The sequence below is a fragment of the Vulpes lagopus genome, chromosome 7, assembly GCF_018345385.1.
Source record: "Vulpes lagopus strain Blue_001 chromosome 7, ASM1834538v1, whole genome shotgun sequence".
NCBI classification, from domain to species: domain Eukaryota; kingdom Metazoa; phylum Chordata; class Mammalia; order Carnivora; family Canidae; genus Vulpes; species Vulpes lagopus.
In genome coordinates, this window is record NC_054830.1 from 4217189 (window position 1) to 4234141 (window position 16953).

The window sequence follows — 16953 nt, forward strand, 5'->3', positions numbered from 1 at the left end:
CTCCTGACCTCCCTGTGTTGGGTCCTTCATCAAATCCACTTGACACACTGTGGGTCTCTCTGCACAATTGTAAGTTTGCATTCATTTGTGTGAGTCTAGGTTTTCCTGCTGTGTTCCTGAGCAGACCTAACCTGGTTTTGCTCCTCTTTATGTCCCTAGCATCAAGCGCAATGGCCAGCGTTTAACTGTGGTGGCCTCACGCAAATTTGACAAACTCCATGGCAGGCGTGCAATGCACGCACATATGCGTGCAGGGACAGATGAATGAGTGAAAAGAGAACAGCAAACCTCCTGCCACAGAAGCAGTTTCCCCCAGGGGTGGGGGTGGGGTGGGGAGGCAGGGACAGCCAGTGATGTCACAAGAGGTGGCTGGGATGGAAGGTTCTGGAAGGTTGAATGGAGTAGAAGGGCTGTCGGGGAGGAATACTGCCCACCTTTCTGCCTCTTGTCACCGCTACCATTCTGGCTGGACCCAGACAGTGATGGGGCCTGGGAAAGTGTAGCACATGTCCAGACTTCCAGGAGAGGCAACTTGTTTATCATCTTTGTGGAAGAAGAAAGCCCTCTGAGTGGCCAGATGTCTCGGCAGCGAATGCTATAATGTGATGGCCAGGACTCATGGCAAGCAGCAGGTGACAATAGTACGGGAGAGGGGTATGTGGGGGTCCTTTGGGATTCAGTGTCTGGCTGTCACTCAGCAGCATATTTCACTAGGACTTAGCCTTACCACAGGCACACATTTTGGTCTTGAGCTAAACCCTCAGTATCTTTTTCGGTTGCATTTTCTCACTGATTGCTGCCGGTGTACAAAAAAGCTATTGCTCTTTTGCCTAATCACCTTATAGAAATTTTTATTTCTAATAACTCTTTGGTTTATTGGATGGTCTAAGTAGTCAATCACATTAGCTGCAAACTGACAATGTTGTCTGTTTCCAATCTGCATTCTCTTAATTTATTTTTCTTGTGATACTGCATTGGCTAAGAACTTTCGGATCAATGCTGAATAGAAGCTGTGACAGCTGACATCTTTGTCTTATTCCCGATTTCTTAGAAATTCTTCCAGTACTTTTGTTGCTTTATTAAGTATAATATTTATTGCATATTTCTGCTGGATATTGTTTATCAAGTTAAGGAAATGTCTTCCATTTCTTATTTACTAAGGCTTTTCATAAACAAATGAATATTTCATCGAATTCTACCTTGAAGACACCGTATGTTTTTCACCCTTTGTAAATGCAGTAACTCATGTCGATAAAACGTTTAATGGTTTTTACAGTTACAATAAACCCTATGTGGCCCTTTAAAATGGTGAAACAGGGGCGCCTGGGTGATTTAGTTGGTTGGGTGTCTGACTCTTGATTCTGGCTCAGGTCATTATCTCAGGGTCGTGGGATCGAGCTCTGTGTCATGCTCCGTGCTCAGTGGGAGTCTGCTTAAGATTCTCTCTCCCCCAGTAGGTGCTCCCTCTGCCACCCCCTCCATGCTCTCTCTAAAACAAATAAGTAAATATTTAGAATAACCTTTAAAAAATTTGAAACCTCTTGCATAGAAAATGATACCAAATATATCTGAAAATTTAATGAATAACAATACATGTCTATATACCTACTTGATCTTTGGAATAAAACGTTACTAGGAACTTGGAAGTCCGCTGTATGTCCTACTTCTTTTCTTATGTTCCCCCCTCCCCTGAAAGCAGTAACCCCTATCCTGAGTTGTCTGCAGAAACTTTCCTTCAGTTTTTAATTTTAATCAGCACCCAAACAAGTACTAATCAATGTTGCCTGTTTGTGAACTGTATATAAATCGAATCATACTGCATCCTGCTTCTTTGTCAGCATCACGGCTGGGAAATGCACCTGAGTTTTTGTGTATTTTCCTGGATTAATGGATATGTCCATTCTTCTGCTGATGGACATTAGGGGTTTTCCAGTGTGGGGTTCTTATCATCACTACTACTGTGAACCTTCTTTTCCGTTTCTCCTGGAGTAGATGTGCAAGAGTTTCTTTGGGGTATATATACCTGGGAGTGAAAATACCACGTGAGGGATACATATATGTTCACTATTAATGGTTAATACCAGAGTTTTGCCAATTGAGTGTGCCACCTTTAGCTCCCACCAGCAGAGGAGAAGGGCTCCCATTCTCTTTCCTCTCCAGCACTTGGATGCATTTTTGTATCTACGGGGAATGAAATGGTATCTTATTCTGGCTTTAATGTCCATTTCCCTGATTACCCAGAATCTGAGCATCTTGTCCTGTGTTTACAGCCCATTCAGTTTCCTGTTCTGTGAACTGCTTGCTCATGTTTTCACCCATCTCCTGTTGGATTATTTACCTATGCCTTTTTATTTTATTTTATTATTTTTTTAAAGAAATTTATTTATTCATGAGAGACACACACAGAGAGAGAGGCAGAGACACAGGCAGAGGGAGAAGCAGGCCCCATGCAGGGAGCCTGACATGGGACTCGATCCCGGGTCTCCAGATCACACCCCGGGCTTCAGGCAGCGCTAAACCGCTGCGCCACTGGGGCTGCCCTACCTATGCCTTTTTAATTCAGAGGTGCTCTTCTCATATTCTGGATATGAATTTTTCCTTGGGATATGAGCAGAGAAAATATCTTATCCCAGCCTGTCTTGACTTACTGTTTTCTGACGTCTCAATACACAGACATTCTTCATCTGGTCAAGATTCTTCAAACACGTGGCTGGATTTGACGTTAGCTTTGGTGAAGCTCCCACTTACAGCTGCTCATGAATGAATGAATGAATGAATGCTCCTAAGACTGAGAAGAAAAAATTATGCTGTGACCATAGGCAAACTAACCTTGTTGTGTTCTAGTTTCATTTGTAAAATGGGGGCTAATAGTAAATAATAGTACCTACCTAGGATTACTGTGAAGATTAAATGAGTTAATGCAGGTAAAACTTTCAGAACAGTGTTTGATGCATAGGAAAGAACCACCTGTTATTGGTTTGCTGTTGCTGTCCTGTATTAAATAGTCTTGGTCTTAACAGGACTGTTGGTTTTACCAGGATCCCCCAGCCCAAGATCACAGGGAGATGTCTCTGGGTAGGGCTTCCATATTACTTTTCTAAATGCTGTTTTTTTTTTTTAAGATTTTTTATTTATTTATTAGGGGGAGAGAGAGAGAAACAGGCAGAGGGAGAAGCAGGCTCCATGCAGGGAGGCTGACGTGGGACTCCATCCCGGGTCTCCAGGATCATGCCCTGGGCGGAAGGAGGAGCTAAACCGCTGAGCCACCAGGGCTGCCCCCGTATTACTTTTCTCTATAGAAAACACTCAAATTGTACTTGCCATCTGCACCTTGTAACTGCCTTGTCTTGTCCAGAGTATCTCAGTGTTGGCACTATTGACATTTGAGATCAGATAATTCTTAGTTGTGAGGAGCTCTCCTGGGCATTGCAGGACACTGCAGCATCTCTGGCCTCTACCCACTAGATGCCAATAGCAGCCCCCAACTTGTGACAACCAAAATGTCTCCAGACACTTCCCAGTGTCCCTGGGGGCCAGAATGGCCCCTAGTTAAGAACCACAGGTCTACTGGATCAATATATTTAGATATATACCTACTCACCTAATCATTTGCATGGGTCAGGCACTGTGCTCTGTGTTAGGGATATAATGATCAACAAGAGAGTCTCTCTCTCTCTCTCTCACACACACACACGCACACAAGAGAGTCTCTCTCTCTCTCTCTCTCTCACACACACACACACACACACCTTATTATAAAGCTAGCTCATGCAATAAAGGGGTAGAGTGCATGGAATAAGGGGGTGGATCTAGCTCAGCCTGGGATAATGGGATAGTCCCCTGAAGAACAGACCCCATAAGCAGAGGCTGAGTTTGGGGAGGGATTGATAGATGAAGATTAAGGAGAACAGTGTTTTGAGCATAAAGGACAGCATGTGCAAAGGCCCTGAGGTGAGAGGGAGCTTGGAGCATGTGGGGATGCAGAGAAGGTCCAAGTAGCTGGAGCTAAGGAGGTGAGGAGTATGGCAGGAGGTAGGGCTGTCTTTGTATTTATTTCCATACGCCCCTCGCTCCCAGAGGTCAGCTGTAGACTTCTGCACAGGGAATAGCCAAGCTAGTTCCCATCTCATGGCCTCTGCACCCACAGTCTGCTCTGACTGGAACACCACACCCCAGTAGAACTCCACATCCGCCAGATCTCACTCAACTCAGGTGACACCTCCTCAGAGAGGCCTCCCTGATCACCCCAGCATTCTCTATTACAACATCCTGTTCTGTTGTTTCCCTTGTGATCATCATCGATGTGAATAATTTTTTTTAATAAAGGAGCACATTTATTTTGTATAAGTAAAATAAACATACCATAAATTTACATATCATGTCCGATAGTTATCATATCATGAAAATGATCTGTTTTTATTTTGGTGGACTTAAAGTGTTAAAGACTTAAATCAATTAATTTTAGAAAAGTTTCCTAAAGTTATCAAATCAAATATGACTAAAGAGTAGGTTGCATGCTTGGAATTTTCACTGGCTCCTATTTCTAGGAAGTTTCTTCTTTAAAAAAAAAAAAAATGTGGGTCAAGTGGGTCAGTGGTTTAGTGCCACCTTCAGCCCAGGGCCTGATCCTAGAGACCCAGGATCGAGTCCTGCGTTGGGCTCCCTGCATGGAGCCTGCTTCTCCCTCTGCCTGCGTCTCTGCCTCTCTCTCTCTGTCTCTCATGAATAAATAAATAAAATCTTTTTTAAAAATGTTATTTATTTTTTCAACCTGAATTTTTTTTAATTGGAGGGATACCGACATACCACAAAATGCACCACTTTAAAGTTTTTTAAAAAGATTTTATTTATTTATTTATTTATTTATTTATTTATTTGAGAGAGAGCACAAACAGGGGGAGGGGCAGAGGGAGAAGCAGACTCTCTGCTGAGCAGGGAGCCTGACTCGGGCTCCATCCCAGGACCCTGGGATCATGACCTGAGCTGAAGGCAGATGCTTAAGTGACTGAGCCCTTAAAAGTCACCACTGTAAAGTGCACAGCTCAGTAACATTCAGTACAGTTTACCACTATCTCTACCGGTTCCAAAACATTTTCATTTTCATCATCCCCAAAGGAAATTGTATGCCCATAAGCAATCACACCCCATACTCCGATCCCCAGTTCCAGGCACCCACTCATCTGTTTCTTGTCTCTACCGATTTGCTGTTTTGAATGTTTGCCTATAAATAGAATCAGATGCTGTGTCCTTTGACATCTGGCTTCTCACTCAGCGTGGTGTTTTTGAGGCTCATCCTGTCCTATCTGAATTGATCTCTGTTCATTTCCTGGCTGTTTTTTCCAACCAGAATGTCAACTCAAGGAGAGATTTTTGTCTGTCTTGTTGCCCAGTGTCTAGAACTCCCCCGGCACACAGTAGGTGCTCAGGAAACACAAGGACAAGACAACAGCAGAGTCCCAGGATCGACCCCTGCCCTTCTCCCTCACTGAGTATATAAGAAGGATTCTTGATGATGGTTAAGGTTGAAAGAAACCAGGGCAGGTCCCCCGATGGCCACAGGCACCTGAGGACTTTATGATCTGAGACCTTCTCAAGGCTTCAGCAGTGGGGTCAGATTGCTAGCATTTCACTTCATGACCACCAAGGAGGCAACAACCCCTTAGAGACCAGAGACACAACACATTCCTGTGTCACAAACACATATACAAACTCATTCACCTACACAAATGGCCACCTCTTTGTACGCTGTCCTGAATTTTGCTTTCCTGATTTAATACCCTGTCTTGAAGAACATTCCAATTCAGTAACCATGAACCGACCCCTCTGGGGTGTGTTTCATTGGGGTGAGAATCACATAACATAAAATTAACTTTTTTTTTTTTTGTTTTTTTACAATGAATGGCTCAGTGGCATTTAGTTCATTCAGTTTTGTGCAACCATCATTTCTGTTTAGGTCCAAAAATTGTTCATTGCCCCGAAAGGAAACTCTGTACACATCAGGCCATCACTCCTCATCCCGTCCTCGAGGTCCTTTACAGTAGCCCCAAAATGTTCATCACAGTGCCCTGCACAAGGTAGATCTTGATTACATTTTTATGTTTTTTCCTAAGTTTTATCCATAAGGGGGATACATAATTTTGTTGTATAGTACACCTTTTCTTTTTTAGTTTGCCAAAGTAAGCCTTTATATATATATATATATGCATATATATATTTATCTCCCAGGGATCCCCTATATATATCTTTTTAAATATAAAACATTAACTGGCTGGAGGAAATTTTTCTCTTTAAACTGATAGAATAAAAATATAGCCCTTGAAAGAATGCTTTCATCTCGTAACACATACTTGGAAAAGCGATTAGGCTTTTATTTATTTATATTTTTTTAAGATTTTATTTATTCGAGAGAGAGAGAGAGCACACAAGCAGGGAGAGCAGCAGATGGAGGGGGAGAAGCAGACTCCCCACTGAGCAGGGAGCCCAATGTGGGGCTCCATCCCAGGACCCTGGAATCACGACACAAGCTGGAGGGAGATGCCCAACCAGCTGAGCCATCCAGACACCCTGATTAGGCTTTTAAACAACTAACACATAATTGGCAAACTGTGGACAAGAACTAAGTTTCAACAGGAAATAGGAAGTGATTGCTAACAATTTATTTGCTCCTTACATTTTATCTTTAGTGATACTGGAAAACCCAATGAGTTAGCTACAGAACATTTTTCAATTGTCCATTTTAAGATATACAGCACAGGGACGCTTGGGTGGCTCAGTGGTTAAGCTCCTGCCTTCAGCCCAGAGCGTGATCCTGGAGTCCCGGGATCGAATTCCACCTCGGGCTCCCTGCGTGGAGCCTACTTCTCCCTCTGCCAATGTCTCTGCTTCTCTTCTCTGTGTCTCTCATGAATAAATTTAAAAAAATAAGATGTGCAGCACATTTTATTCACACATTGGAGAATTCACATTTTTTGGTGTAGTTCTAGAGTTTTGGCAAATGCTCGGAGTTGTATAACTAGCAGCACAGTCACTGTTTCCACCCTCCCCCAAATTCCCTCATGTTCCCCCTTCACAGTCAACCCCACTTTGCACCCCAACTCCTGGCAACCACCAGTCTGTCCTCTGTCATTACGGTTTTGCCTTTTTCAGAAAGTCACATACACGGAATCATAAAGCATGTGGCCTTTTGAGTCTGGATTCTTTCTCTCAAGCCTTTGAGACATGCTCAAGTTGTTGCATCCACAGTTCCATCCTCTATGGTGTGGTGTTGCACTGTAGGGATGTACCATGGAGAAGGGAGGGGAGGGCAGGAAGGGGCCTGGTCATGCAGGGCTTTGTGGGCACGGGGAGGACTTGGGCTTATACCCTGAGGGAGGTGAGAGCTCTGGAGGGCTGCAGGCAGAGGAGGGGTAGGGTTAGACCAACATTTTATTTTATTCTTATCTTTTACAGTTTTTATGATGAAATATTTCAAACACACAAATAGAGCTGGAAGTGTCATGACCCACCCCCCAATGACAATAACAATTGTACTTATTATTTTCCTTCAAAAATTGTCAACATGGAGTTGGTCTTGGTTCTCTCCATGTGGCCATGCTCCTGATGGACTATTTTATACTCCAAACAGCATAATTTCATGTGTGAATCCTTTCACAACAAGGATTCTTTGACTTAGTCCCAAAGCCATGATCAGACTTTAAAAAGAGATCATCCTTTCTTCATGGCATTTGACATCCAGTCAGTGTTCACGTCACCACTGATCACAGATGTCTTGCTTGGGTCTGGATCTGGCTGGAATCCACACGTTGAAGGTGGTTGATGGGATCCACCCTTGGGCGGGGTCCCTGGGATCCAGGTGAGCGGTAGTTTGGGGACCTATTTTGAAGACAGAGCTGATGGGATTTGTTGATGGGCCAGATGTGGGGAAAAGAGAGGGAGAGGAAGGAGAGAGGGAGAAGGGAAGGAAAGGCAGGGTTGGGGAAAGGGAGAGGAGAGCAGAAGACAGAAAGAAGCAAGGAAGGAAGAAAGGAAACAGCCAAGGGAGAGAAGAAAGAGGAGGGAGGACAAAGGGAGGGAGGGAGGGAAGGAGGGAGGGAGGGAAGTTGGTTAGGTGGTGGGTAGATAGATGGATGAGGATGGGTGGGTGGAAGGACAGATGGAGGGAAGGATGGAAAGATGGATGGGTGGGTGGGTGGAAGGGTGATAGTATAAAGGAAGTGAGAGAGAGAGAGAGGGATAGAAGAAGAGAGGGAAGGAGGGAGCGGTGGAGGGGAAAGGGTGGATCAAGGGTGACACCAAGGTTCTGAGCCAGATCCAGTTGCTCCAGGAAGACCTCGGACTTCCTGGCTGCTGCTTCTGCAGCACACTTCATGAATGTCTTTACAGGCGTGTTCATAGCTTCATTCAGATTGGCTGTGCTTGGCTATTCGCTTCATCCCACTGATTGATCTCCTCCGTGTGTATGAATGTCACAGGGACTCATTTGGGTTCATATCACAATGTGCCTTTCTAGCTACTCGTTTTCATTGAACTACAAAGCCGGAGTCGGCTAGCACAGAACCGTGCACAGCCTGTAGAGCTACACCAGCCAGTCTGTGAATTGTCAGGTTCTTGTCTGCTGCATCCCTGATTCTTGGAGAACAATTACCTGCACATCTAGAATTTAGGACTGCTTGATTCTTGTATCAAGTATAATGCTTGTCATGAGCAAGATAATACAATCTCCCTTCACGGAAACCGCAGACACGTTGTTTTCAAACAATGTCAGCCAGCAATCCTGGCCTCCGAGGGGGCTGCTGACAATGTCTTGATGTCTGTGGACATCTTTGGTTGGAACAAAATTACACACTGGGGTTGTGATTTTAATTACATGCTTAGGGGAATTTCACTAATGAAACATGTGGCCAAATGTTCAAATGTTTCAGCAATTTTGGTCCGTTAAATTCCTCACTTCATTAAATGACATTTAATAGTATCTTCTAAATATCTATGCAACTGTAGTAGTTCACTGTGACTGCCATTAAAAAATACTGCAGAATGGGTGGCTTATCAGAAATTTATTTTCTCTCAGTTCTGGAGGCTGGAAGTCCAAAGTCAAGGTGTCAGCAGGGCTGGTTTCTGGTGACAGCCCTCTTCATTGCTTGCAAACAGCTGCCTCCTTGCTGTGTCCCCACAAGGAGGAGCGAGAACAGGAGTTGGCTTCCTTTCCTCTTAGAAAGATGCTAATCCTACTGGATCCGGGCCCCACTATTATCACTTCCTCTAACCTGAATCACCTCCATAAAGGTTCCGTCTCCAAATATAAGCAGACTGGGGGTTAGGGCTTCAGTATATGAATTTGGGGAACATAACTTCATCTAGAAAAATATCAATTTTTTGTTAAGTAAATGTTCAAAAGAATGTTGCTTAATAGATTTAAAGATTAACCCACTGAAAAGCAGACCAGGTTAAAGAGTGGTGGTTGACCCCATCATACACAGAAGGTGTCAAACAACAGAGCCCAGTTAATGAGCATGCAAGGATCCCAGCAGCCAGACTGCACTGTCCTCCAAGGATGGCTCAGCGACCTTGTGGTCTGGCCACTGCCTTCCAGGGGCTGCCTCAGCCTTACAGTGGATGAGAGTGTCTGTCCCTCACATCCTCGCTAATATATTTTTCATTTTTTTTAGCTTAGTCAATCTGACAGGTGAAATACATCATAATATTTTCTATGCATTCTCTCATGACTGAGAAAGTCATTTTAAATGTGTTTTTCAGGGAACTTTCTATTTATGCCCCTTGGGGTACTGGACTTTTTTATTGGTTCATTGGAATTCTTTACATATAAAAGAAATCAAGCCTTTATTAGGCATGTGATCCATATTTTTTTCTCAGTTTGTTGATCGTTTGATTGTCTATAGCATTCTTTTGCCATGTGGAAAATCAAAAACTTCCTATGAAGCAAGATTTTCTGTTTTTCCTTTAGATCCTTTGGGTTTTCATGTCGTACTATCTTTAGGGCAACCAACAAGAACAGAAATCTCCTGTGGGTTTCTTTTTCCCTTGGGAGAATTCAAAATGTTGTCTCACCCACAGGACCACATATAGACTTGGTCTCTATGCTCCAACCATTTAAGAGACTCTTCTGGAAACTCACAGATTGAAGGCCCTCTGGACTTAAAATTGCTCTGTGATCTCTGGCACACAGACCACTCTTGTCCCCTCCTAGGTCCAGGACAGGCACGACTAATGGATCCCAGGATTCTAGGCAGACATGGCCAGTGGATGGAAGTTGGCTTAGACTTGCAGCCCCTTTGCCAGCCCCGCTAAGTCCCCTGCTTTGTGCCTTGCAGTACAATGAAGAATGGTCTCTCCAGATCTCAAAAGGCTAAAAGCCCAATGACTCGTGAAGAGAATGTTACGGATTCTCAAATAAACATGAATAAAAACAAAGGTATGTTGTGCTAGAGTGTGCATGGGGAAGAGGATGATGCATTGACTCAGCCAAGCCTTTTCATAAAGGAGCACACCACCACCCCCACCCCCGCCCAGAAAGTCAGGACATAGGTGCTCCTTGCCTGGGCGCCTGGCTTTGGCTGAGGTGCCTGAAACAGTGGGTGAGGGGCTTGCTCTTTTGACACCTCATTTGTATTGTTTGTGCCACAGGACATTGACCATAACATCTCCCTAGTAGGACAGCCTGGTAAAGCACCCAGGAGCCATCACATATAGTACAGATATATGTGTGTGTGTGTGTGTGTGTGTGTATACAATGTAATAATACATATAGTGCAGGTGTAATAATATAAAGTACAGATATAATAATACATATTGTGGATATAATTGTGTGTATATATATAAATATACACGCTGCAAATGCCATTGTGTATGTATAGTGCAGATGTAGTAATATATACAGTCCAGATGCAATATAGGCGAGTTGTAATAACATATATAGTGCAGATGTGATAATATAGTGCATGTGTATTCATATATATGTTAATGCAGATGTAATTATATGCAGTGCAGCCACAATTGAAAATGTATATAGTGCAGATGTAATAACATTTATATCATACAGATATTAATAAATATAATATAATACAGATATACTGTACTATGTAGCAGTATAGTATTTTAATATTTGTAGTATCTATATATAATAAACACATAAATAGCGCAGGTATGTGGTAATGATGTTCATCTGTATGTTGTAATCACTCTGCCACTGGAATGAAGTGCAGGGAGCACCATGAGATAGAGAGTCTTCATTATCTTTCACAGCTGCCATCTTCCAAGTGCATAAAATGTTGGTGAGGATGACAGCTTGTACGATCATTCTCAAATGATAGTAATCTTCAAAATCTCATTTTGGTCACTGAGTCAGATTCCTGGGGCTGTTACAACCAACTAGTGGAAACAACAGAACCTCCGTCGGGGTTCTGGAGGCTGGAAGCCCGAGATCAGGGCGTTGGCTGGGTTGGGTCTTTCTGGAGGCTGTGGTGGGCAATCTGCTCCATGCTCTCCAGGCTCCTGGTGGCTTTTGGCAATCCTTGGCGATCCTTGGTCTACAAACTCATCACGGAAATCTCTGCCTCTATCATTATATGGCCTTCTTCTCTGGGTGGGCGTCCTCTCCTCTCCTCTAAAGACACCAGTCATTGGACTTTGAACCAGCACTACATCAGAATTTCATCTTGGGATCTTCAACTGACTCCATCTGCCAAGTGGAATATTTGTGTCCTTCCAAAACTCATGTGTTGAAAGTTAACCCCAGTGTGATTGTATCAGGAGGTGGGGGCCTGCAGGAGGGGGTCAGGTCATGAGGGTGAAGCCCCAGAGACCTCCCTCACCCCTTCTACCAGGTGAGGACACAGTGAGAAGCCGCTATGAACCAGAAAGTAGGTTCTTACCAGACACTGAATCTGCCAGTGCCTTGATCTTTGACTTCCCGGCCTCCACAGCTACGAGAAATAAATGTCTGTTATTTATAAGTGTGCTGTATTATGTCAAATGAACTAAGATGCACCCTAACACGCAGCACCTCAGGATGTGACTTATTTGGAAACAGGAGTCATTGCAGATGTAGTTAGTGATGATGATGTCATTTGCGTGGGTCCTAACCCAATATGACTGGTGTCCATATGAAAAGGGTCAAGTCAGACAGAGACAGGCACACAGGGAGATGCTTCTAAGCCAAGGACCTCCAAAGACTGTCACCAAATAGCTAGGAACTAGGACAGAGGCATGGAACGGATTCTCCATCATGGCCTCCAAGGGAGTCAACTCTGCCCACACCTTGATCTCATACTTATCATCTCCAGAACCGAGAGAACAGATTTCTGTGGTTTCAGCCTCTCGTGCTGGGGCACTTTGTCTCGGCAGCCCTAGCTGACTAATACATAGTTCATGCTCTTTTCTCAGCACCCACTGGTGACCTTCCTTAGTGTCTGCCTCTGAACATGGATCCCCAGGTTCTCTCTACTGGCTTCCAGACAAAAGCCTTTAGGAGCTCCTCCATGGGGTCCATGTCAGTCAAGGGGAACAACAGCACCCCATAGCACGTGGACACGCAGTGTTCTCCCAACCCTGCTGTCTACTCAGCCACAGCCAGCTACCACCTCTCTACTAGATAAATTTCAGTCAGACAAAGTCAAGAGTCACAAACCCAGTTCTCCAAGAGAGTTTCCAGAATCTTCTCTCACTTGACCCATGGTTGGGGGGGGGGGTGATGAACACACTGCATGCCAACTCTCTCCAGAGGAAACCCTCTTCTCTTCTTTCTAGTGATCAACCACTTCACACCCCTAAAGGAGATGAAGGGTGAAGGGAAACAAGCTGGTTTTGAGTTCCACATTAAGGGGTGGTATCAGGGTGGTCCGGGTGATGCCGATGTAACATCCAACCCCAAACCTCAAGAGCTTAACACAACACACGCTTGTTTCTTGTTTGCATTATGTGTCTGGCACTAGGTTTCCCCACACACACACATATGCTTCCTACCATATTTGTGGCAGGAGAATGAGGTACAGTGAGTCACACACTGACTCTTAAACCTTCTGCCTGGAAGGAGCCCCCAGGTGGCTCAGTGGCTGAGCATCTGCCTTTGGTTCAGGTCATGATCCGAGGGTCCTGGGATCGGGTCCCACATGGGGCTCCCTGCAGGGAGCCTGCTTCTCCCTCTGCTAGGTGTCTGCCTTTCATCTGCCTGGGAGAGACACACACACCAGCCACTTCTCACATTCCACTGACCAAAGCATATGTAGTCTACTGCATGTAAATTTTACCTTAAAAAAAAAACCTATAAATAATTTGGAACTCTAGTTAATGATTCACCTGCTAAAGCATGTGAATTTAAGGATGAAATGGATAGACAGCTGCAGCTTACTTCGAAATAGATGGAGCAATGCATGGATATAGAGAGATGGCTGGACAGTGTGATAAGGCAAATGCAGCAAATGCTAGCAGTTGTGGAATCCACATTGTGAGTAAGAGGGTGTTGGCTATACAGCCTTCCAACTTGCTTGTGTGTGTGAAAATTTTCATAGGAAGTTGTTGAAGGGAGTAAGGAAAAATAAGAAAGAGAAAGCATGAATGGGCTGGTGTTGGCCATGTGACTTCACTCAAGGAGTGGGATTAATTCAACACTCAGCCCTTCAGGCCCAAAAAAGGACACTCCTCCTCCAAAGTTATTAAACTAATAAAAATATTTGCCACCCAACCCTGATGACTGTTTACAGTTACACCTAGGCTGTGGACCATTCATCGAGATGGAGAAGTCCTTCTGAGGCTATCAAAACATGGGCCAGGCCATGAGACCCCATTAACCATCCCTGAATTTTTTCGGGAGTCGGTCAGCCGATTTGGGATGTATCCAGCCCTTGCAACAAAGAACAGTGAGCATTGGGAAGTTCTGAATTTTAACCAGTACTACGAAGCTTGTCGGAAGGCAGCGAGGGCCTTGATCAAGGTAAATGAATTATTCATTCATTCATCATTTAGTCAATCACGCATTCTACATATGGATACATATGGTATAAAATGCACAAGGCACCATAAGATATGAAGGTTAACTGATGAGAATTTTCCCTATAATATTTGACCTCTCTCTTATGGAGGCAGCCACCATTGCCAGTTTTTTTGTAAATCCTTTGGGGGAACAAATTATGTGTATAATAGCATAAAATGTCTCTACATGCAAGTTTTCACACACATGGTAGTGTACTATACCCATGATTCTACATCTTGCTTTTTTTAAAGATATTATCTATTTATTTGAAAGAGAGAGAGAGAGAGAGAGAGAGAGAGAACACAAGCAGGGGGAGGGGCAGAGGGAACAGCAGACTCCCTGCTGAATGTGGAGCTCAATGCAGGGCTTGATCCTAGAACCCAGAGATCACGACCTAAGCCAAAGTCAGATGCTTAACCACCTGAGACACCCAGGCACCCTGCATCTTGCTTTTAAAAATCTCTATGTATCAATTAGCTACTGCTGCATAACAAATTACCCCAAATTTAGTTTTAGGGTTTCTCACGAGGTTGGAGTCAAATTGTTATCTGAAGGCTTGACTGGGGCTGGAGGGTCTACTTGTAAGCTTACTTACAAGGCTGGCTATTGACAGGAGGCCTTGGTTTCTTGCTCCCTGTTCTTCTCCATTGGGTTGAGTGTCCTCAGACTATGGCAGCCAGCTTTCCCCAGGATGAGTGATCCCAAAAAAGAGTGTGAACAAGATGGGAACTCTATCTTCCCATAGCTTCCATAACCTAATCTCAGCAGTGACATACTGAGACACTGATTCACTAAAAAAAATATTTTTAAAAATCCATATGCTTTTCAGCAACTGCAAATTTGTATGTAACAATATTGGCACAATCAGCCCCCTATTGATGGGCATTGACTGTGTTCTCAGGCTTTGCTACCATATATGGAGCCACAGAGAACCTTCTTTGTACAATGAATTCTTACAGAGACAGTGCCACTATATGCCCACTCAGGGTGAGAGACTCTGCTTACCTATCATTCTTGCCAACAAGGCTTTTTTTAAACAACAAAAAAAGATTTATTTATTCATGAGAGACCAGAGAGAAACAGAGAAGCAGAGACACAGGCAGAGGGAGAAGCAGGCTCCATGAAGGGAGCCTAATGTGGGACTCGATCCCGGGTCCCCAGGATCATGCCCTGGGATGAAGGCAGACGCTAAACCGCTGAGCCATCCAGGGATCCTGCCAACATGGTTTTATAAAATAATGTTCATATTGGCTACTTTGATAGGCACGTTAGGCCAAATTCTACAATGACCCTCAAGATTCCCAACCCCTGGCATATTCACACTGTATAGACAAACTCTTCCCTTTGAGTATGGGCAGGACTGGTGGGTTACTGCGATGGAATTTTCCTCCCGTGGTGGCAAAGGTGAAGAGATTTTGCAGGTGGAGTTAAGTTCCCTGATCAGCTGACTTTGAGTTCATCCAAACAGCAAATGCTCTGGTGGGCCTGACCTGATCAGGAAAACCATTAAAAGAAAGAGTCTTCTGTTGGCTTTGAGGAAGCAAATTGCCATGTTGTGAACAGGGCCATGTGACAGGGGACAACAGACCGCCTCTAGACCTAGCTGACAGCCAGGAAGCAAACAGGACCTCAGCCATTTAACCACAGAGAAATGAATACTGTGAACGGACTGCAAGTGTGGGAGAAGAGTCTCGAGCTTCAGAGACGACAGTCCCTGCTGATACCTTAATTGCAGCTTCAGGAGATCCTAAGCAGAGGACCCAGTTAAGCTGTCCCCAGACTCCTGACCTATGGAAACTGAGATAATAAACGCGTGTTGTTTTAAGCTGCTAAGTTTGTGGTGATGTGTTATGCAGCAATAGATTATGAATATGATAGGGAACTTCTATTGTAAAAGGGAATGCCCAGTGGTTTTGATTTATAGGAAATGCTATCACATTTTGACCCAGATCTGAGTTCCTCTCTCCTCTCCCCTCTGACACCCATGTGTCTTCACCAGGAGATGATAACTGTCTCTTAGGACTTTCTGCGTGGCTGCTCCACCACAGTGCTGTGATTAATTCACCTCTCCTGAAAGCTGATCCTCTCTGGCTATGTCCTTAGATCTGGGGATTCAAAGATCCCTACTCCCCTAATCCTCAGGGATCCAAACAGTAATTACTTGGTTTGTCTACATATTGATAGAGACCGTCGACCTGCAAGGAAGACTGCCTGTTTTTTACTAAGCAGAAACACTAGGTATCACGTTCTGGAGCATTGGCAGGCACAAGCCTTCCAAATGCTTACATTTTCCCCAAGAACAGTGGGTCACTGCCAGCCTTGGAGCACTTTCATTATTACAAATAAAAATAAACTCACGCCTATTAAGATGACCACTATCTTCAAAAAATAATAACAAGTGTCAGTGAGGACACGGAGAAACCAGAACCCTTGTGCATCGCTGGTGGAAATGCAGAATGGTGCAGCCATTATAGAGGACACTGTGGCAGTTCCTCAAAAGATTGAACGTGGAATCACCATATGACCCAACAATTCCCAGAAGAATTCAAAGCAAGGACTCAAATAGATATTTGTACACGATGTTCACAGCAGCATTGTTAACAGTAGCCAAAATGTGGAGGCGACCAAGTGTCCATTGGTGGATGAAAAGATAAGACACAGTGTGGTCCATCCACACAAAAAATCATTATTATTCAGTCTAACAATGGAAGGACATCCTGACACCTGCCACAGCATGGATGGGCTCTGAGGACACTGGGCTCAGGGAGGGGACTCAGACCCAGAAGGACACCTCCTGCATGACCCCACTCCCAGGAGGTCCCCAGAGAGGTCCCATCCACAGGGACAGAGAGGAGGTGGTGGGAGCCAGGGGGGGGACAGGGGGCGGGGGGTCAGTGCTTCATGGGGACAGAAGTTTGGGGAGATGGAAAGATCTGGAGACAGATGGTGGTGATGATTGCACAACAGTG

The 16953-nt window shown here is 44.4% G+C and overlaps 1 protein-coding gene across 1 annotated transcript in view; it reads left to right on the forward strand.

Moving 5' to 3' along the window:
* The window catches only part of ACSBG2 (acyl-CoA synthetase bubblegum family member 2), a 63079-nt gene that overhangs the window by 23140 nt on the left and 22986 nt on the right, over positions 1-16953 (forward strand). The window contains exons 2-3 of the mRNA XM_041761566.1: positions 10329-10429; positions 13716-13945. Of these exons, the coding sequence (XP_041617500.1) occupies positions 10333-10429; positions 13716-13945 (327 nt within the window). The 5' untranslated portion in view covers positions 10329-10332. The remainder of the gene's footprint in view (positions 1-10328; positions 10430-13715; positions 13946-16953) is intronic.